Source organism: Hoplias malabaricus, chromosome 13 (assembly GCF_029633855.1).
Source record: "Hoplias malabaricus isolate fHopMal1 chromosome 13, fHopMal1.hap1, whole genome shotgun sequence".
NCBI lineage: Eukaryota > Metazoa > Chordata > Actinopteri > Characiformes > Erythrinidae > Hoplias > Hoplias malabaricus.
The window spans coordinates 5658977-5686346 of record NC_089812.1 but is presented as its reverse complement, the minus strand read 5'-3'; the positions used below and the strand labels follow the sequence as shown (position 1 = coordinate 5686346).

The 27370-nt window shown below is 40.5% G+C and overlaps 1 protein-coding gene across 1 annotated transcript in view; it reads right to left on the bottom strand.

Annotated features, from left to right (window-relative positions):
- Positions 1–5156: 5156 nt before the first annotated feature.
- rnf213a (ring finger protein 213a) overlaps positions 5157–27370 on the bottom strand; it is a 48494-nt gene continuing 26280 nt past the window's right edge. Inside the window, exons 29-67 of the mRNA XM_066642926.1 lie at positions 27147–27271; positions 25940–26035; positions 25727–25848; positions 25507–25620; positions 25331–25389; positions 25116–25254; positions 24887–25022; positions 24147–24338; positions 23928–24058; positions 23306–23463; positions 22993–23202; positions 22681–22868; positions 22475–22595; positions 22285–22385; positions 22016–22198; positions 21705–21871; positions 21507–21612; positions 19909–20023; positions 19430–19631; positions 18267–18454; positions 17452–17574; positions 15990–16100; positions 15656–15898; positions 15485–15560; positions 15249–15283; positions 15057–15157; positions 14574–14730; positions 14198–14372; positions 11642–11733; positions 11056–11307; positions 10235–10367; positions 10063–10146; positions 9751–9931; positions 9388–9589; positions 9200–9277; positions 8141–8338; positions 7916–8005; positions 7609–7787; positions 5157–6167 (exon numbers count right to left, since the gene is read on the bottom strand). Coding sequence (XP_066499023.1) covers positions 6014–6167; positions 7609–7787; positions 7916–8005; positions 8141–8338; positions 9200–9277; positions 9388–9589; positions 9751–9931; positions 10063–10146; positions 10235–10367; positions 11056–11307; positions 11642–11733; positions 14198–14372; positions 14574–14730; positions 15057–15157; positions 15249–15283; positions 15485–15560; positions 15656–15898; positions 15990–16100; positions 17452–17574; positions 18267–18454; positions 19430–19631; positions 19909–20023; positions 21507–21612; positions 21705–21871; positions 22016–22198; positions 22285–22385; positions 22475–22595; positions 22681–22868; positions 22993–23202; positions 23306–23463; positions 23928–24058; positions 24147–24338; positions 24887–25022; positions 25116–25254; positions 25331–25389; positions 25507–25620; positions 25727–25848; positions 25940–26035; positions 27147–27271 — 5517 coding nt within the window. The 3' untranslated portion in view covers positions 5157–6013. The remainder of the gene's footprint in view (positions 6168–7608; positions 7788–7915; positions 8006–8140; positions 8339–9199; positions 9278–9387; positions 9590–9750; positions 9932–10062; positions 10147–10234; positions 10368–11055; positions 11308–11641; positions 11734–14197; positions 14373–14573; positions 14731–15056; positions 15158–15248; positions 15284–15484; positions 15561–15655; positions 15899–15989; positions 16101–17451; positions 17575–18266; positions 18455–19429; positions 19632–19908; positions 20024–21506; positions 21613–21704; positions 21872–22015; positions 22199–22284; positions 22386–22474; positions 22596–22680; positions 22869–22992; positions 23203–23305; positions 23464–23927; positions 24059–24146; positions 24339–24886; positions 25023–25115; positions 25255–25330; positions 25390–25506; positions 25621–25726; positions 25849–25939; positions 26036–27146; positions 27272–27370) is intronic.

Below are 27370 nucleotides of genomic sequence, written 5' to 3'. Positions count from 1 at the left end.
ATGAATTTGAGTACATGACACAAATGTACAAACCAGATTCCAAAAAAGTTGGGACACTAAACAAATTGTGAATAAAAACTGAATGCAATGGTGGAGGTGCCAACATCTAATATTTTATTCAGAATAGAACGCAAATCACAGATCAAAAGTTTAAACTGAGAGAATGTATCATTTTAAGGGAAATATAAGTTTCAAAATTTCATGGCGTCAACAAATCCCAAAAATGTAGGGACAAGTCCATTTCTTACCACTGTGCGGCATCCCTCCCTTCTTCTTACAACACTCAACAGACGTCTGGGGGCAGAGGAGACCAGTTTCTCAAGTTTAGAAATAGGAATGCTCTCCCATTGGGCCTTCTTTGTCGCACCTTCCTCTTTATGATGCGCCAAATGTTCTCTATAGGTGAAAGATCTGGACTGCAGGCTGCCATTTCAGTCCCCGGATCCTTCTCCTACGTAGCCATGATGTTGTGATTACTGCAGAATGTGGTCTGGCATTATCTTGTTGAAAAATGCAGGGTCTTCCCTGAAAGAGATGACGTCTAGATGGGAGCATATATTGTTCTAGAACCTGAACATAGTTCTCTGCATTAATGGCGCCTTTCCAGACATGCAAGCTGCCCATGCCACAAGCACTCATGCAACCCCATACCATCAGTGATGCAGGCTTCTGAACGGAGCGTTGATAACAACTTGGGTTATCCTTGTCCTCTCTGGTCTGGATGACATGGCGTCCCAGTGTTCCATAAAGAACTTCAAATCGTGACTCATCTGACCACAGAACAGTCTTCCATTTTGCAACACTCAATTTTAAAAGACCCCTGGCCCTGTGCAAACGTCTGAGCTTGTGGATCTTGCTTAGAAATGGCTTCCTCTTTGCACTGTAGAGTTTCAGCTGGCAACGGCAGATTGCACGGTGGATTGTGTTCACTGATAATGCTTTCTGGAAGTATTCCTGAGCCCATTCTGTTATTTCCTTGACAGTGGCATTCCTGTTTGAGGTGCAGTGACGTTTAAGGGCCTGGAGATCACAAGCATTCAGTAGAGTTTTACGGCCTTGACCCTTACACACAGCAATTGTTCCAGATTCTCTGAATCTTTTGATGATGTTATGCAGGGTTGATGATGATAACTTAAAAGTCTTTGCTATGTTACACTGGGTAACACCATTCAGGTATATCTTTCTGCCCAACAATGGTGGAATTGGTGATCCTCTTACCATCTTGACTTCAGAGAGACACTGACACTCTGAGAAGCTCTTTTTATACCGAATCATGTTGTCAATTGACCTAATTAGTGTTAATTGGTCTTCCAGCTGTTCGTTATATGCTCAATTTCCTTTTTCCAGCCACTTATTGCTACTTGTCCCAACTTTTTTGGGATTTGTTGACACTGTGAAATTTTGCATCAACACATTTTTCCTTTAAAATGTTACATTTATTCAGATTAAACTTTTGATCTGTCATCTATGTTCTATTACGAATTAAATATTGGCATTTGCCACCTCCACATCATTGCATTCAGTTTTTTATTCACAATTTGTTTAGTGTCCCAACTTTTTTGGAATCCGGTTTGATGTAAAAATCATGGTAAAGTTAAACTCACAACAAAAAACTGATGATTCAGTGCAGTGTTTTTATGGTGCCTTCAAATGTATGCACACAAGCTGCTAGTTTTGATCATCAACGTGTAGTAAATATATTGTGTTGTTTCTGTGTGGTGTCCATCTGTGTGGCCATCAACAGACTGTTACACGTCTTTGTCAATGTGTTCTCACTACACTACATTACACAGCACACACACATTACGTCATATAACCACTGGGAACAGAGATCAAAGACAGAGTTTACTCTCAAAATACTTGACAAATGCGTAAATGTTAAACACAAGTCACAAATATGTTTCATTATTCACAAATAAACATGTCCCAGTCTGTGTCTCACAGTCTGCAGTTTGTACAAATACAGTTACATTCATGATTTGTGTGTTTTAGGTTTTCATAGATATATTATCGGTTTATGCAAAAATAAATATTTTGGCATAATGTTTGTGCAAGTTCAGCTCTGCATCTTTTAAGGTGGAATGGTATTATTAAGTAAGAAAGTGATTGTAGCTTATTTGTTGCTGAAGTGTAACTTTAAAAAAAAGTTTTTATTCACTTTTTGAATTCCCACAGAATCTCATTCTTGAACTTTTTAATTTATAGCATCTTCTGTATCCGTTTAATGTCATGAAGTTAGCAGACTCCCAAATTTGGAGTCAGTTCCTCCTTAAGTAATGCGACAGTAACAGAACAAATAAGTCAATTTTACCTGCCCATGGAGCAGGCATAGAGCAATATCCTCATCTATTTTCATGCTTTTCAATGTTTGAAGATCTCTCCACTGCCCAAATGCCTCCAGATAAAGTTTTCAGCCGTGGCTGAGAGAAAAGGAAAGCCTGAGCCAGTTCGGACAGAGACACTTAGTTTGTTTCCCTATTTACTGAGACAGGGCTGCGTACAAACAACTGAACTTTTTCCAGTGTTAAAGAAACATTCTCTGAACTTTATAAAAAGTATACTGAATTAAAATTGGACATTGTTTTTATAGAATATCTGAGGGATACCTAAGGGATCCTAGATTACTATATCAGAATTTCTGTCTCAGATTTGGCAACCTGCAGCTTTTGTTTTCTCCATGTCAGCATGTTTGCTGTATTTTATAGAGCATGCATGGATTTAATGGAGGGTGAAACCCTTCTATGTTGTGCCTTTACTACCTCAGTTTCCCTCAATCAGAAGCACAGAGACAGTTGCGGGAGTCGCTCGTTTGTTGTTTTCCATCCTTTGTGTGCTTTAGACTGTGTCTGAAGAGCTCAGTTATGTGGAAGGAAGGTAGATTGAGCTTGTTCACTGAGGCTTGCTCCCTCAGGGCCAGGCCGTTTGTTTCTGTAGCACACCCCTGATGCCTCATTGTGAAAGAGTGTGTCACATGTGCCCTGGCAGCAGGGCTAATGAACTCCAGGGCCAAATGGAACAAGGTGTCGCCACACTGTCCCAATGTCATTTGACGATGCAGTAACAATGAACGGTAGTTTAGCTTGAGGGCCATGACATTGTTCAGCCTTTAGCTAATATCTCTAAGACAATCTGGATATGACAAGTTTTATAGGCTAATGTTATATTTCTGTAGACACTTCATGTTAATAATCAGACATTAGATCCCCAATGATATGCTCTATTTTTTTTTTTTCCTGTGTCAGTAAGGAGTGAGGAAAGTCTCCCACATTTTCCCCTTTCTGCTATAAACGTGTGTGTGTGTGTGTGTTTGACTGTGTGTGTATAAAAACCTTGAATTGTACATGTCATCTTTTCTTAACAACTTGTCTCTATTTTATTACAAAAAAAACTTGTCCTGAATCAATGACTGGTTCAACGTGGTCATTCGGTTCACTGAACCGAACAGTTCTGAAGAGTCGGTTCAGCCGCTGATGCACTGCCTGTGGTTGTCAAGACTGCGGCTCATAGCGCCATCAAGCGGCGAAAAGGTGTGTTGCAGTTCCCTATTCTCTCAAACATTAGTCCCCAGGCCTGAGGATATGGAGAGAAATTAGTCTCAAAATACTTTACAAATGCGTAAATGTTAATCCACAAATAAAACACAAGTCACTAATATGTTTCACTGTTCACAAATTAACACATTCATCTGCAATCTGTGTCTCACAGTCTGCAGTTTGTACAAATACAGTTACATTCATAAACACGTTATTGGTTTTCATAGATATATCACAATTTTATGCAAAATAAATACATTTGTTTAAATTTACATTGCAAATATTTGTAAAGTCAAAGTCTCAAATTTAAAATTTATTTGTAAAATGTAGAATCTGTATTGAAGCAAATCTGTCTCATTAGACTTAGATGACCGCTAGATGGCGAAATACGAAAAAACTACACGTTTAGCTTCCTTCCGCGGATATTATCTCTGTATTTTCAGTGTCTCAAAATGGCGGCGACAGAATGCAACTAGTGCACCATTTAAGGTGAAAGAGAAAATCCTCATGAATCGATTGCTCAGCCTTGGTGACCCGGATGTGTATCTGAGTGTTTTGTAACTCGTATTGTGGTGTCTGAATGTCGTCTACCGAATTTGAGCAGCTTCGAAATATATTGTTTGAATTTTTTCTATCTGAATTTATTAACTTTGAATAATAACAGTGAAAACGTGTTATTGAAAATTCACGATAAAATTCACTTTTATGTTTTATTTGTGGATTAACACTTACGCATTTGTAAAGTATTTTGAGACTAATCTCTCTCCATATGAGGAGGTACTACACTGACTGAATGAACATGCAGCCTGTAAAAAGCAGGTTGGATTTAAGCAAATTGATTCAAACGTGTGTAACTTTACACAGCCTTCTCCCCACTCCAATAATACTTTTATAATACTTATTTACATTTATGCATTTGGCAGACGCTTTTATCCAAAGCGACTTACAAAAGAGGATCTAACATTCAAACTACAGCGCAATTTATACAAATTACCTTACATTGAGTGCAATATTCCAGGAAGTACTAAGTGCATTAAAGAAAGACTGTCAGTGCAAGAGATACTCTCGGAAGAGCTGGGTTCTCAAGGATTTCCTGAATGCGGAGAGGGTTTCTGTTGCTCTGATGGTGCTTGGAAGCTCGTTGCACCAGCGTGGTACCAGAGATGAGAATAGCCTCGACTGACCTGTACGGGGGGGTTGGTCGTGTTCGTTGGCGCTCCTTTGAGGAACGGAGAGGGCGGGCGCTAACGTATGGTTTTAAGAGTCTATTGAGGAAGATGGGAGCAGAACCAGTGAATACTCTGAAGGCCATCATTAGTGATTTAAATTTGATGCGAGCAGCTAAGGTTAGCCAATGCAGCTCAACTAATAGAGGCGTGACACGTGCTCTTAGGCGTGCTGCAGCATTCTGGATCATCTATTATAACACAAAACCTTAATATAAATGTTTTGTGAATATGCAATTATTATTTTTAATTTAATTGCACAACTGTACTATGTAATATTAAAATATGTTCATTCTTCCATTTTAAAAAAAGAAAAAAATTATAGGAGTTTTATAGGTGTCATTTATAGGAGTTTCTTTTTATGTATTTAATCAATATCCAGTTTACTGTAGTATGCTGTTTGCTGTGAATCTGATGAAAATAAATGAATATAAAAAGGACCACTGCTTTTTAAAGTGAGCCTGGGCCCAAGGCACACAGTGAAATATTTTGAAACCAAGGTGCTTCTGGTTGTTACAGATTACACATTGATTAAAATCTCTCCCAAAGCAGCTACGTGTACAAAGGAAAACACAATACACTTTTGAACATATGCAAATTGCTTTAATTAAGAAATAGTTCAACAGATTGGTCCTTAAGAACAGATAGATTGTATATGGAAAGAAAGAACAAGGGTTCAGTGTAAGGCAACGTTATTGTCAGTGGTAAACACAAACACCACAATCTTAAATCCTCTCTGTACCTCTCACTAACAATGATTAAGTTTTAGTCTGGTCTCAGTGTTCCAATTTCAGCCTGAATTGAGCCCAACGTTATGTTACGGTATGTTTCCGTTACCCTGAGTCCAGTTTAAACTGATATTACAGCATTTTATTATCAGCAGATGTCTCTATTGAGCAAATCCCAGCCAGAAAGTCTAAACACGTCAGCAATTTAATCCCAGACTGAAGAAGCGAATGGAAAAGAAACACATTTAAAAACATTTTGCTCGTCTGCCTAAAGAGGTGCATTGATCTTGTTCAAATTATGGCTCTTATTTCTATATATTTTTCATACATTTGCACATAATGTTGCAGCATTTGAAACACTGTGTTGACCAATGTATTGCACTTCAAACTGTACCTCAGTGGCACTTTTAAAAAAGGCATCAAGGAAACCACACGTAGGATTGATGATTGTAAACATGAATTGTACTACTTCCAGTCGGAGCCGGCGCCCTCGTGTGAGATGGGAGAAGGAATTGGAAAATACAAGCTATCTTTGATTTCGCTCTTGTTTCAGAACCATGCAGAACTTCCAGGCCTCGATGTACTGGGCTACGAGGATCTCTCCAGGAAAGAACTCCTCCACATCCAGAGGGACGTCCAGGTCTTTCCGCTCCATGTAGGACACTACCGTGTCTCTCACACTAATGAAAGGGAACCAGGTTAAAACAAATTAGATTGAAAATACATTCTTTTTAAAATTCTTCCATGTTTAAGGGATCTCTAAAATCTGATATTTTTTGATATTTAATATTTAAAAACAGATTTTTCTTCTTTTGTAGAATTACTTTTTATAATTGCCAGAATATTTCAAGTTTTAAGGATTTATTTAGAAAACTGTCTGTGCTGTACTTAAATTGAAATTGTATTTGTCTTGAATATACATTTAAGATTATACAGGGCGGCAGTGGGTCTGGAGCCTACCCAAAATCACTGGGCGTAAAGCGGGAACACACCCTGGAGGGGGCGTCAGTCCACCTACCAACATGTGTTTTTGGAGCGTGGGAGGAAACCGGAGCACCCGGAGGAAACCCACACAGACACAGGGAGAATACACCACACTCCTCACAGACTGTCACCCGGAGGAAACCCACGCAGACACAGGGAGAACACACCACACTCCTCACAGACAGTCACCCGGAGGAAACCCACGCAGATATAGAGAGAACACACCACACTCCTCACAGACAGTCACCCAGAGGAAACCCACACAGACACAGGAAGAACACACCACACTCCTCACAGACAGTCACCGGGAGGAAACCCACGCAGACACAGGAAGAACACACCACACTCCTCACAGACAGTCACCCGGAGGAAACCCACGCAGACACAGGGAGAACACACCACACTCCTCACAGACAGTCACCCGGAGGAAACCCACGCAGATATAGAGAGAACACACCACACTCCTCACAGACAGCCACCCAGAGGAAACCCACACAGACACAGGAAGAACACACCACACTCCTCACAGACAGTCACCGGGAGGAAACCCACGCAGACACAGGAAGAACACACCACACTCCTCACAGACAGTCACCCGGAGGAAACCCACGCAGATACAGAGAGAACACACTACACTTCTCACAGACAGTCACTCGGAGGAAACCCACGCAGACACAGGGAGAACACACCACACTCCTCACAGACAGTCACCCGGAGGAAACCCACGCAGATACAGAGAGAACACACCACACTCCTCACAGACAGTCACCCAGAGGAAACCCACACAGACACAGGAAGAACACACCACACTCCTCACAGACAGTCACCGGGAGGAAACCCACGCAGACACAGGAAGAACACACCACACTCCTCACAGACAGTCACCGGGAGGAAACCCACGCAGACACAGGAAGAACACACCACACTCCTCACAGACAGTCACCCAGAGGAAACCCACGCAGACACAGGAAGAACACACCACACTCCTCACAGACAGTCACCGGGAGGAAACCCACGCAGACACAGGAAGAACACACCACACTCCTCAGACAGGTCCCTGGACTGTGACACTACCTGCTGTGCTACGGTGCCACCTCTATGACCTATATTATCAGACCTAAAAGTGTCCAGTCTCACCTCCAGTTGGGTTTGTAGGTGTCTGTTGCATTGGGGCTCTTCAAAACAAGCAACAGGAACTCATGCATTTCCAGCAGGAAGGAGTCTGCATTGGTTTTTGTGAAGTAGCCAGTCAGCAGTTTCTTCTCCTCCTCTCCCAGAGGTTGCTTATACTCCCTACTTATTCCTAAAAATGGGTCCTAAACAAATATGAAAAAATGCCCATTAAAAACTATACAGTTTATAAATAGAATGGATTCTGAAGTACTTCAGCAAACACTAAATATGTTAAATGTAATGTTCATCACAAATGAGTACAGTGCTGTACCCTCTTTAGGCGAAGCATGGTCTCAGATTTGAGGGAGCTGAGGAGTTGCCAAAGAGCCAAACAATGTTTCAGAGTGCACCTGCTCAAAGCCTGCAGTCAGAGCACAGGACACATTTATACACACGATATTTATATAAATCAGTTTGACTGGACACAATTATACACACACACACACACACACACATATATATAAATAAAAGAAAGAGTGGAATCATTATGAAGAACCTTAAAGATGTGTGGAGCTGTATCTTCAGCCATCTGCAGTACTTCCTTGAGGTAACTGCACAGCTGCATTTGTGCGTCTCCTCCGGTCATGGCCAGGAAGCCCAGGGCTAGCTCCACAGTGGACAGGGCCTCACACACATCATTATAAGACTGAAGCTCCTGAGCCAGTGTGGACTGATTCAGGGAGGAGAGTGGCTCCTGTAACAGGCAGAAGCTTGTTCATTTTCATCATATTATTTTACAAACATATTATTTTTGTCCTGTTTTCAGAGTTTGTTAATTTATTCCTCAGTGACTGATTCACAGATCTCCCAAGCAAACTGTCTGGTGTAAATATACCTAATGTGTTCACACAACGTGTGTTAACTAGTGCTGTCCAACGTTAACGCATGAGATTAATCTGGAAACTATAACAGTATTATTTTTAACGAAATTTAAACATTTTTCCAAGTTGGCCTCAACGTTCTGTAATATATTCATGGAAAGATGGATTAAACCTCATAACTAACTCTCACTCTTACCGTCTCTCTCTCTTTCTGTCTATGTTTCTGTCTCTCTGTTTCTCTCTCATTGTCTGTCTGTCTCTGTTTCTCTCACTCTGACTGTCTCTGTCTGTCTCTCTCTGTTTCTCTCACTCTCTCTCTGTCTGTCTCCGTTTGTCGCTCTCTGTCTCTCTCTGTTTCTCGCTCTGTCTGTCTCTCTGTTTCTCTCTCCGTGTTTCTCGCTGTCTGTTTCTCTCCGTCTGTCTGTTTCTTGCTCTCTGACTGTCTGTCTCTCTGTTTCTCTCACTCTCTCTCTCTGTTTCTCGTTCTCTGTTTCTCGCTCTCTGACTGTCTCTGTCTGTCCCTCTCTGTTTCTCACTCTCTGTCTCTATCGATGTTTTACTGCATCAGCTCCGACAGCCATAACACCACACAATAAACAAAGGTCACAAAAGCAAGGTCACGCTACAAAAACATCACACGTATATGGATGCAGAACTTTGTCGAGATGTCTCTCGATCAGTAGCCCACACAATATTCCGACAAACCATGACACCCACGGCTCATCGTCTCTTACCTGTGGGATCTTCGCATTCACATCTTTGAAAATATTCTCATAATTTCTGTCTTGTCTGTTCACTAGAGTTGGAATGCCCTGTGAAGAAAAACAAACAGTCTTTTAGCATTTTCATACAATTAACCCCCTAAACACACACACACACACACACAAGTAAAAGTAGGATCCTGATCTGTCTGGAGACTCACATTGATTGTGATGAGGGGTTTGCCCTGTAGGAACCGGGTAAGGACTTGCTGCTGGATCTTGGGCAGGTCGTACTCCGACAAAGTCTCTCTGCCACACTCCATGCTGTACTGGCAGTTGGACAGCACTAGGGGCAGCAGGTCTCTCTCCACCTCATACCGAATCACATGAAGCTCGGTCAGGTCTGCGGGGCTCACTGTGTAACTATATTTGAAAAGAAGACAAGAGTTGTATATGGTCCTGCGCTCACCACTACCCCACTTTCCCAACTGGAATTTAGACCCCCTGCCCTACCCAGACCCCATCAAAAGAGAAAACCACCTAACGTCTCCAACTAGCATTAGTTAAAAAACGTGACTCTTTACCTAGTCTCCTCTCCCGTGTGCTTGTCCACTGTGTAAACCATCTCGTTGTGCAGCGCAATGAGGTAGCTGACTAGAGCGGTGGAGCAGAGACCCAGTCCCTGTCTCCGTGGCAGTAGCAGCTGAAGATCAGCACTGAGGTCCAGATCTTCCTGGCAGTACTCTCCAGGGAGCTTGATCTCTCCTGTGAGTCAAAACAGAAACCAATCTACCTTCCACTTCACTCGAGAAGTAATTGTAAGTGAAAATAAAAGGCTACTGTTTGTTTAATACAGAAAACAAGTTTTTTCATTGAATGTATGAGGTGAGGCGTACCATTGGTGGCCAGTGACACTCTAAGTTGGTTCCATGTGGAAAGGAAGATCTTGATCAGTTTCTCGTATGAAGCCATCATTGAGCCTGAAGGGAAAGTTACATTATGGAAAGAATAATGGGTCTGGTCCTATTTTTAAACATGTACATGTTAAATAAATAAATTCAGCAGTACCTGCTTTCTGGCTCCTGAGGAACTCGTCAATGGTGTTGTAGGGAATATCAATCACATTCTGGAACCTCTTGACCAGGTCTTTCTGAAGAGTTAGGATGTCTGGGAGAAACTTCACCATCCTCAACTCTGCCTCCTAAAGCACAACACCCATTTATTTACTCAATTCTGTTGTGCTCAAACGTGCTAATGTTGTGCATGTAATTAATTATTAAATATGATTATTGATCGTTCAATAACACAAAAAGCTATATGGTCATAGCAGCAAGTGCTTTACATTTCCCAAAACACATGGTAGAAACTCGACTAGTTTTAAAACGAGATCATATACTGAAAGTGGTTCTAACTTTATTGAAGCATAAGACGTTTACGGATTCATAAACACTAGTCCATACAGACCATATATTTATACTAAACCTGTACAAACTTATCAAGCCACACATGAAACTGATTATTAGTCAATAATCCAATTATGTTTGAAAAGGAAGGGAACATGTTCAAAAACTGTTGTAAATTCTAAAGTGTTAATGCAATATTTTAGTTAAACCACTTTGATTAAAGCTGAAAGTGTACACTTTAATCACACTTTTCTTTCTTTTGGTTAGAGGCTAAAGTATATTTTCTGAAGACTCCGGGACCGAGTGTATATTCACAGATTCTGCACTCTAGCCCCCTGCCTATTTATTATGAGTTTATTACTGGAGTATTAACCTAGACTGTTTCTCCAAAGAAAGGTTCGTTGGTACATTACAGGGCTGTCAATTACAACTGATACCATTCACTGAGATCTAAGCCAGAATATAATTATTTATGATCTGTATTACCCTCTGTAGGAATTTCCAGAGTACAGGCAGTGTGTCCTTGCCATCGTTTTGCTCCACAATGTGAGCCAGACTGAGCAGAGAAAGTCGCTCTCTGCAGCTCCACACGCCGGAGCCGTGAATAAGAGAGTCCCGGGGCAGTGAGCTCAGGAAAAGCTGTGGCTCCCCAAACGTCAGCTTCATCACTGGATTGGACGACACTCTGTCATCTTCTCTGATGAAGGCATTCACCTTCGCCAACTGCCGGTCCAAAGTCTGCAAAGAATAAGACACACAAGGGACACGGTAGACATTTTATGTAACAAAATGGAGCATGTCTGAAAGATGGGGCTGGACAATTCGATATTAATATATAATCGCAATATAAAATGTTTCAATAACTCAGTACACGTTATTTACAGCATCTGTCACTGACTGACGGCCATTAGGGGGCGCTGTCATCAGTTCAGGAAAATACAAGAAATTACAACAATAAAAACCCATTATTCATCAATCAGGACTAATGTGTTCTTATTCAATTTAAGCACACGTCATAGGGAGTCATAACGTATAAGATAAGAAAACAACCAATTAAGACTTAACCAATTACCTTCAGCTGTTGGGTGATAATGCCAGTGTTTACGGCCACCTCCCAGTTATTCCTGGCATCTTTAGTTGTAAGCAGGTGATCATGTGCAGGCCCTGTTCGGACGAAGAGCAAAACTCAAGTATTTCACAGAAAACGACTCGAGGAATTTCAATGATGTGCTCCTTGAATGTGAATCAATAATGTTGTTGCCTATCCTCAATTAACCTACACCTCCGCATGAGTAACTCTGACAACACTTTTACACAGATGTGGCTTTGGATCTCACTCACTGACTTGAAAAAGTTGAGCAGTCTCAATTTGCTTAACATGTGGAAGCTATTAGCGTACAGTCGCTTGTTAGTGTGTCGTTTAAAAAGATGTAGCCAGGAAGTTACCAGCTGGAGCTAACTACAGGTCTGCAATTAAATACTGAGAGGTCACAAGTGCTGTAAAAAAGATTTTCCCCTTCCCAATGTGTTCTAGTTTAAGGTCCTCAGATTAACTTTAATACTGACCGATATAACACAAGTAAACATAAAAATGATTTAATTTAATGAATGAAAACTACTGTTAAGCCACACCTAGCCCTATAGCGCCTGCCCCCTTTGCCACTAACTCAAACATAACTACATTTAATTAACAACTGGGTTTCATTTCACCAGCCGCACCCAGACATTACTACTGCCAGTCCAGTTAAATCTTAATATCCCTAAATCAGAACCTTTTAATGGGAAGTAGACAAAAGCAGCATATGTTCCAAAGAGATACATTCTAAAGTAATGTGAAAACAGATTGTAAAGTGAAACAATAAATTGTAATCTACGAGACTGGAGTGGTAACAAAGCTAATTCTAAGGTTCTGAAACTCCAGTGAACCAAAGTGAGAGCAATTAACCACAAATGGAGAAAACCTGGAAGTGGTGAACCTTCCCAAGGGTGGCTGTCCCCCCAGAAATCACTAAGAGCACAGCTGTGGACTCATCAAGGAGGACACAAAATAATGCAGACAAAGATCTAAAGAACAGCAGGCCCCGCTGGCCTTAGTTAAGGTCAGTCTACAGGTTTACACAAGAATATTAAACCTGACATCCACAAAGAACACATCCATCATTTACCAAAGACTCCAAGATCTCTGAGGTAATATTCTGTAGACTGATGGGTCCAAAGGTGGAACCATTTAGGAAGACATGCTTACAACATCATTCCAACAGTCAAACATGGTGGTGGTAATGTGATTGTCTGGGGCAGCTTTGCTTCTTCAGGACATGGACCTTTTTTCAAAACTAATCAACAGATGAATTCTGCTCTCTACCAAAAAAAAGAAACGCACATTTGTTTTATGCCTCAGGACAATGATCCAAATTATACAAGCAAGACCACCTCAAACTATACCAGCAAGACCACCTCAAATTCTACCAGCAAGACCACCTCAAATTCTACCAGCAAGACCACCTCAAATTCTACCAGCAAGACCACCTCAAATTCTACAAGGAAGACCACCTCAAATTCTATCAACAAAACCACCTCAAATTCTACCAGCAAGACCACCTCAAATTATACCAGCAAGACCACCTCAAATTCTACCAGCAAGACCACCTCAAATTCTACCAGCAAGACCACCTCAAATTCTACAAGCAAGACCACCTCAAATTATACCAACAAGACCACCTCAAATTCTACAAGGAAGGTCACCTCAAATTATACCAACAAGACCACCTCAAATTCTACAAGCAAGACCACCTCAAATTATACCAACAAGACCACCTCAAATTATACCAACAAGACCACCTCAAATTATACCAACAAGACCACCTCAAATTCTACAAGGAAGGTCACCTCAAATTCTACCAGCAAGACCACCTCAAATTCTACAAGCAAGACCACCTCAAATTCTACAAGGAAGGTCACCTCAAATTATACCAACAAGACCACCTCAAATTCTACCAATCAAACAAATCAAGAGTGCATTTGGCAGTATAAACAAACACACACAGAACACGGTAGGAACAAAATAAAGCACATGACAAAGCTGTTACTGTCAGCAGCAGCACAAGCAGTTATTAGGTTTAGGGGAGGATTATGTTTTCACGAGGGTGATACAGGTTTATATAAATCTCATTGAGCTGGGCCCACTGAGCATCTTAAGATGATAGACTACCCTTAGGTTTAGGATTAAATGGTCAATGAAAGATTCATTCATTCATTGTCTGTAACCCTTATCCAGTTCAGGATAATCATCACTGGGCGCAAGGCGGGAACACACCCTGGAGGGGGCGCCAGTCCTTCACAGGGCGACAAACACACTCACACATTCACTCAAACACTCACACCTACGGATACTTTTGAGTCACACTCAGGCCTACAGTGCAAGCCAAATCTCAAGGCTAATTTTAACCTAGACTCACCTAGGAGCAAAAGAGCATCTATACAGATGTATTACTGTAAACAGGATTTGGGACTGTCAAAAACAAATACCCAAAAACACTAGTTTGTCATCTGATCCCAAAACGCATAGACTTTGATTTTTGTTTTAATGAAATACTGGTTTAAAAAAGGTGTATATGGAGGGGATTCTTACACTGACTGGGCTGATGGGGCTCCAGCAGGTTGCTTATCATCAAGTGACCTGTGCAGACTGTGTCATCTACACCCTTTCCTAGAGCTCTGCTCAGCTTCTCTATGTCCTTCTGCAGGTGGGCCTTGAAAAACACCCCAGGCTCTGCTATAGGGGGCTTAATGATTGGGGCGATATCCTGGAAAATGGAAGTCATAAATTAAAAAAATAAATAATAAAAAAGGCTTTAATACAGTACATATGTTCACAGACTGCACTGATGAACACATCTACACAAAGCAGAAACTGAGTCACACTCATCCCCTTAGATTCCCCTCTAATTCCCCTAATGCCAATCAGATATTTGCTAAAACAGGATCAGAAAGTTTAATTGCTGTACCTGGGGGTGGTTGGAGGCTCCTAGCAGCATGGCCATGTGAGTGAGCATCCTGAGCAGGGTGAATGGAGCAGGGGATATATTCTTTGTGTCCTGCATGTCTGGCTGGTCCCTGCGATGAGGATCTCCCAGAATGTGGCCCGTCTGAGTGCGGTCTCCCCTGCAATCACAAAAAGACATCATCCTTCTATAGAACACACCATGGCATGATATAAAACAGAGATTTAAATAATGTAAATAATGTAAACTAGGCACCATAATGTATAGGTTTAACTCAATATTTCATGTGCTATGCTGCAAATATCTTTATAAATCTTTGCCTCAGTTTTGCGAACTTACAGTTAACTTTTACCATTCTTCATTTTTGATTATTCTTAATGCTATAGAATTATTTCAGCTGTTAGGTAAATCATATATATGTGCACATGTGCATCTATAAAAAATAACCTGACACTACCTTGAGAAGCATAAACCCATTGCTCTTACTGTGTTTGCATGACTTGAAAGCCATGAACAGGTGCGTGGTTAATGCCTCCGATCTCCGCATTGCAGTCTAAACAGCGACTCTTCTCCATCGGCTGACCGCACTAAATGGATTAAACACTAGTATTAGACTCAACCTGTGTATTAACGAATGAAGAAATAAGTAGATATAGATCATTTATTAAACTGACCCACCTCACCAACAGTGCACGGATGACCATTTGGACAAACTGGAAAACAGAAAAAAAAACCACACACACAAAATAAAGGACAGTTTAACTGAGGCATGGCAGTGAGCAGCACCTCTTATGGAGCATTTTATTAAATGTGAGGGACAAGGTGTCTGAGATAGCATCACAAGCCAGGTCTACACATTCTTTAGCCGTATATAATGCTCAGCACATTTTTAAAATCACAGAATTCGTACTCACAATACCACTGCAGAGGTCCCATGGCCTGCTGGGCCACAGAGAGCATGTCATCTGGCATGGTGGGTATAAAGGATCTCTGTACAGGACAATAAGGCATACATTAGAGCACATCATCATGTGTTTCACAGCGCTTTTTTCACAACGACAACGACATTTGATAAGGAACCGCACCTGCATTGTGGCAGGATAAAGAGCAAGCTGCAGAAGAGGTTGTAACACTGCTTGGTTTGCACAGAGAAGCACTGCTGCCAGATGAACAGCGAGCTCCACCACTGCATGCTCAGCCCCTGAGGCGTCAGGACGTACACGAAGGGCACCGAGCCGGTTCCAGACCAGGGCCTGGGCAAAAGCCCTGGTTTCTGGATTCACAAAGATGTCAGAGTTCTTGTTGAAGTCCTCAAGTGCAGCTAATTGCTAAGAAAAATTAAGATGGTCAGTTAGAACCTCTGATGTAAGCAGGAGAAGATGGGAACGGAGGAGTATTGGAAGTGGCCTTTGCTCTCACCTCAGGTTTAGGGTGGATGTTGGTGTTGGTAGCTCTGTATAAGGTGGTGACTTCTCTGAACAGAGCTAATAACAGGTACACGGTCTTCTTCACAGGTGAACATCTGCAAGCCTGTACACATCACAACCCAACGAACTGTAGCACTGATTAAGATCATATCATACGTCATATGAACTGACAGACACCTGCACATCACCTTTCCTTGTGTTTTATCTTTAATGCCTTTTATTGTCACTGTTCAGAAACAATGAAACTGCATCTCCTCATGGATCATAAAACACAAGCAGTATTCATTAAAAAAGACCAATGCCAACCAGGGTAATAGACCACATTTGACATAAATATACAAAATATATGATTCATTATTAAGATCAGCAATAAATGAGACGATAAACTCGTGCAGAAGCAAGACCAACCCTCCATAATATGCAGTGCTCCCTGTATAAAGTGCTGTACTATTTCATGTGTAGGGAGTTCAATAAATTAATAGCAGTAGCGTAAAAGGAAGGGTATTAGGAATTTTATCTCATCACTTTCCTGAAAACGCTTTACTCTAGATGGCTGTTCAACTGCATTCAGCACACTCAGGTCTGAACTGAAAGTCATCTTCTGAGCGCAGAATGGGCAGTGCATCTTGGGATTAGCCCCTGCCTGATGTTGTATGATTTTGATCAGAAACACAACTCCAACTTGTCTCCAATCAGATGGAGCTTCATCACTTCGGAGAAAGCAGCTCTACTGCTCCACAGCCCAAATTCTGGGAGGTAAACACCTGGCACTGAGCAAGAAGATCTCAGGCTTGTGTGGCTGCTCCACAGCATCAGTTGACACTGCTTTTCTATAGAGATGACCCACTATGACTATGTGTGCACAAGTGAAAGCCTTGGTCAATGCAGGTGTAATGGCTGCACATTAAGTGTGTGTTCAAACTTGTCATCTTCGGCTTGATTAGAGTAAATGAAAGCGCTTCCTTTTAGTGTGGTACGTTTTAAATGTGAACGCAGTATGAACCAAAACAAACACAGGACCTCAAGACACAAAATATAATAATAACCGTGCTGTGAGGGACCTGCTTTGGTCGTGCAGTTTAGGAATTTCTGGCGCCGTTTTGAATCCTTTATCGATTTTATCACCTCTTGCTTTGTTTCCAGGTGGTAATGCCACCACCAGGTAAACACACATGATCCCGATAAGTGTTAAAACCCAGCTGATGAAGAAAAGTCATACACACATCATGTGTCTAGTTGTGTTTACCTGTTTTGTTTCTTTTGTGTATTAGTTCTGTGTGAACTCGAACCAAACTAGGACTAAAATGTAGCAATGTAGTATTTTCCCATTTGATCTGGACTAAGGGAATGGAATTACAACACTGAATGCACCCTAAAGTAGCTGTATTCACTAGTAATGAGGAGGAGGAGGAGGAGTAGTTGATCAATTACACACATTGGTAGTAAAGGAATACCTTGCAGGTGTCTTGTATTCTTTCCATTTTTGCATCTAACATGGCCTTGGCAACTGCATCTCGTACAGCCTTGTACTCCTCTCCAGCTACTAGATACTGATCAATCTGGCTGCTATTTTGATTCTGGAAAAAAAAAAAAAAAAAAAAAAAAAAACAACATTAGATGCCATTATAGAAACAAGGACAAATAATGTCAGTTAAATGAAGAACCACAGCGACATAGAGCTCCTGTGGTAGACAATTCCATCACCCAGCTGACTGGAGGTTGGTGTAAAATAATGTGGAAAAGGTGGGTTTATTGACAAGCTGTTTTCGCTAAAGTCAGAGATACATACTGCAAAATATATGTATCGAAGTTTGACCTTCTGAAACATTTATACAACTTTAAATGCAAACTTTAAAAGGAAATACAACTGCTTTGACTATGTTGCTGTTCCTTTATTAATGTTTAGATGACCTATGGGAATTAAAAAATAATGAAAAAGCAATATGGTCAGAATTAAGCTCAGTGGTGGTTTCAGACGCTTTGGTGGTGTATAATCATCAAGGAGGCTACCTTCAGTGTGTGTTGGAGATCTGACTAAATGACTGTGACTAGATAAGTAGTAGAGATGCATTGATATCCAAAATTTTACATATACATACCTTTAAATGAACACAACAGACTGAATGCTGCATGTGTATTAATTTGGTTAATGAACGTAGTGTTTGTGCTATTCTCTCTGCAGAAGGCATTATTTGGCATTCACTGTTTGGCATTAAAGAAAAGGTGTTTTCATGTTATGAATCTTCTTTCAGAGCGGGAAAAAACTCACCATTTGGAGCACCTCCTGAGGAAAAAGCCATCTAAGCTGGTCTTCCTGCAGAAGTTTCTGGACATACTCCACTCCATTAAGGCTGCAGATCTTCCTGATGAGGTAGACCCTGTACCAGTCATTGCCACTCTTCTGACAAAGATCCATCACACTCTTCAAAAATGCAGACACTCCAGCTGGTGTCTCCTCTGTAGCGGATAAAAATGAACAAAAACAAAACGCTAATTCTGCAAAAGATAATAATTATATTTTCTAAAAACTGGAGTCTGAACTGGAGTTAAATGTTTCTCTTCCTTCATAAACAATTTAGACTGTTTTCTGTGAAATTTCCTAAACTATCTACACATATCTTGTAACTTAGCTACATTAAGGTATACCCATTGTTGACAACTGCAGTAATGCCCTGGAACAGTGGCACAGGATGCTAAGCTCCCTCTGCACAATACCAAGCACTGGAGTATCAAACAGAACTGGATTTGTGTCATTCTTGACCTCACTAACGCTCTCGTGGTTGAATATTACAAATCATCACTTTGCAATATTCCAGCATCTTGTATAAAGTTATTTGAGAAAAGCAATAACACCGCAGCAACTCATTACAACACAGTTCTAGGGCCACGCCATTGCAAAGAAATGAATGAATGAATAAATTAATAGAATAAAATCATTCCAAGAATAAAGTCAGAAATATTCTGCAATTAAAAAAAAGTTGGAATAATTCTGAGATTAAAGAGAGAAAAATTCCCAGAATAAAGTCCGAATATTTAGAGAAACACTCTTTGGATTTTGAGATTTATCTGAATATTTAGAAAGACATTGTCTGAGCGCCACACACTGAGCTGTGAATGAAGAATTCAAGTTTTTCTCAGAACTTTTCACAGAGCAAAGTCAGGATGCCCAATTTAACCTCATGTTTTCTCACGTAGGCAGCCCATAATAAACGCACTGGGCTGCATAGTTTCAAGATCCAAAAGGCAGTATAGATCCCCAGAGATTTAAATTTTTTCATAATATGTCCTCCTTAAATCCAGAGAATAAAACACACAAAGCAGATGTTATTTGATGTAGACGTGCTGTATGTGAACGTTATTCTAAGGCAAAAGTACCAGAGTCTTCAGAGTAAAGTAGAAGCACTACAAAACACTTTTCTTATCAATAGTTACCTGCAGCAAGTCTGACCAGTAGATTTGCTGCGATATCCAGACACAGACGGATCCTGGCCACTTGCTGCAAGTGCTCTATAGTTGCAGTGTTAGTCGCTCTGGTCCCAGTGCGCAAGAATTCCAGCAGAAAGTTACTCTCTTCCTGCAGACACGCCTGCTGCTCAGCCAGAGAGTGCCACTGGGTTCGCTCAAACATAGAGTCCTAAACACAGAGGTGCAGATACGATATGAAAACAACTGAAATAAACCATGACAAGTAACAAGCAAAGGTGAGTTTAAAGAGTTTAAAATACTCTCATAAATGTGGTCTATACTCAATTCATGACAAATGTAATAATACACATTAATACTGTATTTTCCCCGAGGATGATTAATGGTAGAGTAAAATATATTTATTTTCACTTTCATAGAAACGCAACTAATGTTTTTATTTAGCCATGTACCCAAACAACCGTAATTAGAAAAAAGGAAAAGTGTACCTCCAGGCAGTTTATGTAAAGGGCGTACAGCTCAGTTTTATCTGCCTTCTCCAGCATGATGCTCTGTTCCACTTCTGTGAGATGCTGCTGAAGGTAGTGTTTCACATCCTCAAAACTAAAGCACATTGAAAAGTACATATTGAAAATGTGTGCACGAGTAGAAAACATTTACAAACTCTCTGTAGTTGACACTGGCACAAAATATATATTGGTAACACTTTATTTTAAGGTCGGCTTCTTAATTAACTTTTAGCTAGCAGTTTAATTAAATATTAACAAGGAATGAACCTTTACTTACTAAATAGTAACATATCCGTTGTAAGCGCTTATAAATGTGCAAAATACAATGCATTTATTTAATGTATTTTTAAAATTATTTAAACAGGTGAACTGTTTATTTATTAAGGTCCTAAATAGTTAGAGTTGTAATATTCAGTTTCAGACCTCAGTCTTTATACGGCGCCCTGACTCTAGAATATAAACAGGTAAAAACACTTAAATCCAGACTGATCTAAACTGGTAGTTGTTGTTATTAAATGAACTTATTTGCAGCACGTGTGCAGGGTAGGATTATACTGGAGTCTCCTGGTGATCACTATGAACCAGCAATAAATACACAATGACCAGGTTAGAGTTCGTAGAGTTCATAATAAACACTTCCTACACCAAACTGTGCTCTTTGATATCTACAATAATAGTGAATAATAGTGAACATGCCTACAGGCTTACAAAGACATTTAAACTAAAGTGGTTACTCTGAGTATCTGTTGAGTGGCCAGTAGTCAATACTTTGTATAAAGACATTTATAACATGTTTGTACAAATATATTCATCTTAAATTAGTGACTATTAGCTGCTTGTTAATCATTAATTAACTACTGCTTATAGTTAATAAGGGGCGGCACGGTGGCGCAGCAGGTAGTGTCGCAGTCACACAGCTCCAGGGACCTGGAGGTTGTGGGTTCGATTCCCGCTCCGGGTGACTGTCTGTGAGGAGTTGGTGTGTTCTCCCCGTGTCCGCGTGGGTTTCCTCCGGGTGCTCCGGTTTCCTCCCACAGTCCAAAAACACACATTGGTAGGTGGATTGGCGACTCAAAAGTGTCCGTAGGTGTGAGTGAATATGTGTGTGTGTGTGTGTCTGTGTGTGTGTGTGTGTCTGTGTTGCCCTGTGAAGGACTGGCGCCCCCTACAGGGTATATTTCTGCCTTGCGCCCAATGATTCCAGGTAGGCTCTGGACCCACCGCGACCCTGAATTGGATAAGCGCTATTCATTGGATAATGAATTAATTAATTAATTATAGTTAATAAACTATTAAAAGTACCAATAAAAGTGTTACCAATAAAATATTAAAATCTAAGGTGTCCTACACTTGAAGCAGGGACAGAACACATCTCTTTGATGTGAGTCACATTAAATACAAGCATTTGTTTCCAAATTCATCCATACGTATAAAAAAAAAAAGAGAAATAATCACAGAATGTGATTATTTACAGATCTTGCTATTTTCAGAAGTTAAATATAACCTGAGGTTTATTATGCACTTCATTTTACAGCATGTATGAAATGAACCAAATACATCCATGCCATCACTTTCACCTGTACTTCAGCAGCAATTTCAGCACCACAGAGCGCACAACGGGGTTTTTGTCCACAGAGTCATCAAAAGGAGACAGAGCCTTGGTCAAAAAACGCTGGTCACGACCTTGTGAACGGACAAAGCAGACACTAAGTAAACATTCAGGAACATTCAGGCCCACATTCACATAGCTTCTGTAATAACACTCAATCTCAAACCTCTGAAAACTGGCACAGATCCTGCCTTCACCATAAGAAACGATAGCAAGTGGAGGATGATGGATCTGCTGGGTGGAGAGTTATCTCGGAAGCACACGGTGGTGACCAGGTCAATGAAGAAGGTGTTGCACTGCTTTCTGAACTGAGTATTCCGTTTGATCAGAGTCCTAACGGTCCGAAAAACACAACAACGTCACCTCCTTAAACTGATACAACTCCTTTAACTTAAACTGTTACAGAGATGGTCAAGTAGGACGCATCTCAAAGATAACAAACATGTAATGCATATAATGAATTAAAAAAAAACATACCGAACTGCTTCTGAAGGCCGGAGCTGGAAGTCATCATCTACGGCCTGCATGCAGAGCGGGCAGTACATCTGTCCTGGGATCAGCCACTGCCTGATACAGGCCAGACAGTAGATATGGTCACAAGGCAAAGTCAGAGGGTCATGAGGGTCCCCCATACACACAGGACAGGGCTGGAAGCCAAACCTGGAAACAGTATCAGGGCTTATTTGTCTCCAGTTAAATGCAATAATCCACCGATTTCATAAAGCGTGTTTAAATCATGTTTATACCTGAAAATGCGGTCAGTTGCTCCATCTTTGCAGGCTTTGAGTATGGTGATAACCGCCTCGAACGGCTGCTTCAGTTTAAGGTCTGAGTTTTTGTCCAAAGCCTACATTTGGGAGGAAAAATAATAAATATAATCAGCGCTAGCACAAGGCAGAATTGAAAAGTGAGCCAAGGATCTGAAAGCTGACTCACTTGAGCCAGTTGCCGAGTGTGCTCTAGAACCAACGGCTTTAACTTCTCCTCCACATCCTCCACTCCAAGGAGCATGTGCTCAACAAACAACGAGAGGGAATAGATACGACGCCAGCCGTGCCTGTGAGCCACGTCAGATATGTCAAATTAAACACACTGACCCATCTTTTTATGTTTGTTTAACAAAACAATACTCAATAACTTACTGCACACGAGCAACCATGGTCCTGCTCAGTTCTCTATACTGGTGGGAGCTCTCCTCTGAGCAGACCAGCTCCACTGGTACTTGTAACTTTTTCACCTGTCGCAACCATGTCACTGCCTGAGGAAATGTGTTCAGAGCTCTAGGCTCCAGATACTCAACACAGGCCATAGCAGCATATACATCCAGCACCTGAAGACATGAGGAGACCAGTCAAAGTAAAGCTTGTTATTCTTAGACCTTTTACCACCTCTTTAATGATTACACTCAATTTATAATCATTTGGAATAAGGGAAAATATATATATATAATTTACCATCTCCATGCCTTCTCTGGACTGTCTGTTGTCCAGGAGCACCTGAGCAATCTGGGGTTCCATAGTGATCATTCTGTAGAGGTTCTGCAGGCGGTTTTTAAACTCGTGGTAGGCAGCGTGCACCCAGGGCAAAGACAACACATCATTTTGTACTGCCTCCTGCTGGCCTCTCAGTTCATTAACACAGCACTGAAGGGCTCCAGACAGTAGCTGGGTTTACACACAAACACAGACAGTACATTTTTACTGTACTTTTATTTAAAAGCTCTATGAAAGCTCACATGACTTTTACAAAAACGTCTTTTGTACCGACCTGCAGTTCCACTTCCGAAGATATATTCATGGTCAGACAGATGAAATCCTGAAGATACCTATGGAAAAACTCAAGCTGCATTTCCTCCTCAACTTTCGCAATGTACCTCCCCAATGGTGTCTTCCAAAAGAACACATCGAACTGCTTCTGTGAGTGACCTTTGTGGAGGAAATACATAGGCACAGAACTTTTACAAATAAAATTACACTTTCTAAGAGACACATACTTTATTTATTTTGCGCCTCTTTATTATCAATAAATGTTTAAAGTATTAATAAAATATATAGAGAATCACAAATGCCACTTCAACACATCACAGAAGCTTTAGCTAGTATTCCATCGCTCCGGAAAACGCAGTTCCACTGCTCTGCAGCCAAATGCTGGCAAGGTTTATACCTCTCTAATCGACTCATGGCACAGACCATGGTGAAATATGGCTCCTCCAGAGTTGCCCCTGCCATTACAATCTTATTTGTGGCGACATAAGCTCTGTATGTAAACATTCAACATCTTTGTTCTACAATAAGTGCCCAATAACAGAGCTAAAGGACTGTTAAAGCCAAAATAAGCATCTGCAGAACGTTTATGTTGAACTATCCAAACACAGTGCTGTCCAGTGTACCTTCTCGATGCAGGGCATGTACCCAAAGTTCCTCCAAATAATCTTTGATTCTCCAGCTGAATGGCATGGTGCAGCCCAAATTCCTATCCACAGAAATGTAGTTTTGAACCAGAAATGTCTTTGTCTCCGTGCTGTAAAAGACACAAATATGAAAATATTAAACGTTGGAAACACGCTTATAAAACTGACATATTTCCACACAGCGCAGTAACTGCTTACTTAGCATCCACCCTCGTGTATGGAATACGCAGTAACTTGAAATTTCCGAAGATGTCCAACCAAAGTTTCTTCACTAATTCACCCGAGTTTTCATCCAGCAAAAGGTCAAGATTGCGGTCCCGGTCAATAACTGAGATGATTTGTGCCAGAAAAGGAATAACCACAGCTTGAACTCGCTTCCACAGTGTATGCCTGAAATGAAATAAAATAAAATAAAATGTCTCATTGCTTATTACTTTTAGTAACACCAACTACAGAGAATATAAAAGGTGTACAAGTTTTGACCAATTTCCCCTCAAATCCAATTTTGTAGTTTCCAAGCCTAGAGTGATGTATACTTTAAAAATATACAGAAAATAGGACACGGTGCCACCATCAGATTAAACATACAATTTCCAGTAACCTTGTCACTGTGAGAAGATAATGCAATGATAAGAGTTTGAAAGGAGCTGTAGTTGTCAAACCATTGTCAAAAAGTAAAAAAAAAAGCAAAAAATAAAAATGAAAAATTAAATTTTTATTTAATTTTTCATTTTTATTTTTTGCTTTTTTTTTGCTTTTTAGAACAAATGTAACATAAAATTGCTAACATTTCTCTGGACAATTCACTGGCTCCAGTCCATAGACGTGAAGATTTTTGAAAATCTGTATTTATACTTTGTTGCAGGTTTCTATAAACAGGATGTGGTTGTGTGTTAATTTCACATGCTCAAGTATAGTACAGGTAATTGTTTACTTACCTGAAGGTACCACCCTCTTGCAGGGCATCAATATTAGATGCCTCCTTGAAAACCCAGTTCTTGGTTGCGACAGTATTTTCATCATGAGTTGTCAACAGGGCGTGAAGACGCGACTTCACCATTTTCAAAAATACAGCTGTTAATTACAAATGAAAAACAACTTTGACTTACCATTATCTACAAACTTTCAGTTATGAAATTACTGCATATACACTGTGAAGTTCCTGACCATCAGTTAGGAGAGTTAACAGAATTTCTACTCTTCTGGTGCTACGACAGCCAGCCTCGCCCTGGTCTCTGAGCATGCCCACTGCACTCTGGACACAGCTACGCACCAACGCTGTGGTGTCCAGGACATTCTCCCAGCTCTGTGTCAAGATCAGGAAAATAAACAAGCAAATTTACATTGAACCAAAAAACTAAACTGCTGGTGTTACAACTTACATCACTGTCCTCTTGTCCAGTGTTCTCTTCCTCTGTGTACATGTCCTCTGTTTCCATAGCTGTGATAGAGACAAGTCATGTTTATAATTTATGGAATTTAACAATTCCCTGCTGGAGTTTTGTCAGATTTAATGTTTAACAAACACGAAAACTAAAGTGAGAAATTTGCAGTTTACCCTTTGGCTTCTCCTCAAACAGTTGGCTGATGGTAAGGCACTGCAAAGCTTTAATATCAGAGACAATATCTTTTGATCGTCTGAGGTCATCAATGTGGACTGACTTCCAGGGACCTTAAAATAAACATTAACCACTCTTGTAAAACATTACAGATGTAGATGCAGCGTAAACATTTGAAAATCCTCTCAATAAAAAATTTCAATCAAACTGCTATCCTACCTCCATGAAATCCAACATAAGAGGTTCCACCTTCTATTCTCGGCAGTTTGGTGATAAAGTACACGAAGATTCTGATGTGCTCCTCGTTCCTACATTTATTGATTTCGTTGATGGTTGAGTACCTTAAGAGAAATTTGAAATTCACATTGTCATACCTTTGTAAAACCCTCATACTATCATCAAGTATGAAATACAGCCAGATGCAGGACTCACTTTGCAGATGCAATGAGATTGGAGCTTTGAATTTCTTCAAAAAAGTCTGTCTGAATAATGAGTATTTTGTGTCCAGTGGTATTTTCTAAAAAGTTCCTGGGGAAAAAAACATGCAAATATTATTATTATTATTATTAAGTTTAATTATATAGCTCCTTTCTCACACTCAATGTCACTTTACCACAATATAGACATGATATACATCAATACAGGGTGGGCCATTTATATGGATACACCTTAATAAAATGGGAATGGTTGGTGATATTAACTTCCTGTTTGTGGCACATTAGTATATGGAAGGGGGGAAACTTTTCAAGATGGGTGGTGACCATGGTGGCCATTTTGAAGTCTGCCATTATTTACAAGTTTCTGACCACTTATAAAATGTGTTCAAAGTGCTGCCCATTGTGTTGGATTGTCAATGCAACCCTCTTCTCCCACATTCAAACACTGATAGCAACACCGCAGGAGAAATGCTAGCACAGGCTTCCAATATCCATAGTTTCAGGTGCTGCACATCTTGATGGTATGGTGTGGTATATGTTACGTTACGGTATATTTAAGTTACGTTAAAACCAAGCACACCATTGTTTTTCTTGTCAAATTCCCAATAAGTTTGATGTGTCACATGACCCTCTTCCCATTGAAAAAACAAAAGTTGGATCCAAAATGGCCGACATCAAAATGGCCACCATGGTCACAACCCATCTTGAAAAGTTCCCCCCTCCTATATACTAATGTGCCACAAACAGGATGTTAATATCACCAACCATTCCCATTTCATTAAGGTGTATCCATATAAATGGCCCACACTGCACATCAATACAGGGGAAGGGGAGGGGTTTTAAAAAAACATTCAGTTAATACAAAAGGGAGCTGATGAAAATGTAGAGGAAAAAAAGAAGTGTGTTTTCAGTTCATATTTAAAGGAAGAGAGGGAGGAACAGAGATGGAGAGATTGTGGTGATGTGTTCCAAATCTTTGGGGCCATGACACTGAAAGGTCTGCCCCCTGCAGACACCTGTCTAAATTTAGGGATGGAAAGAAGACCCGCATCAGAATGATCAGAGTGTACGGGAGGCAGTGAGGGCAGAGGAGTTCTGCTGAATAAGGAGGTGTCAGACCATACAGTGTTTTACTGAAACCATTTTTTTTTTTTTATTATTTAAAAATTATTTTTTCATGATGGAATTTACAAATATTATACCTGATTTTCTTCAGGAAGGAATGCTCTGTGTCAAATTGCTGCAGTGAAAGAAGCTCAATGTTTGGAGTCACTTCTTGAAGCTGCACAATGTCAGTTACTGTAAGAAGTCTGGAGAAGGTGGTCACCTGCAAAATTAACAAAACAAAAATTGTAAGTTTGTTGGAGCTATAAGTTGTGATATGAGTAGAGCACTGCAAAGATCGATTTACAGATTTGATTCAAAA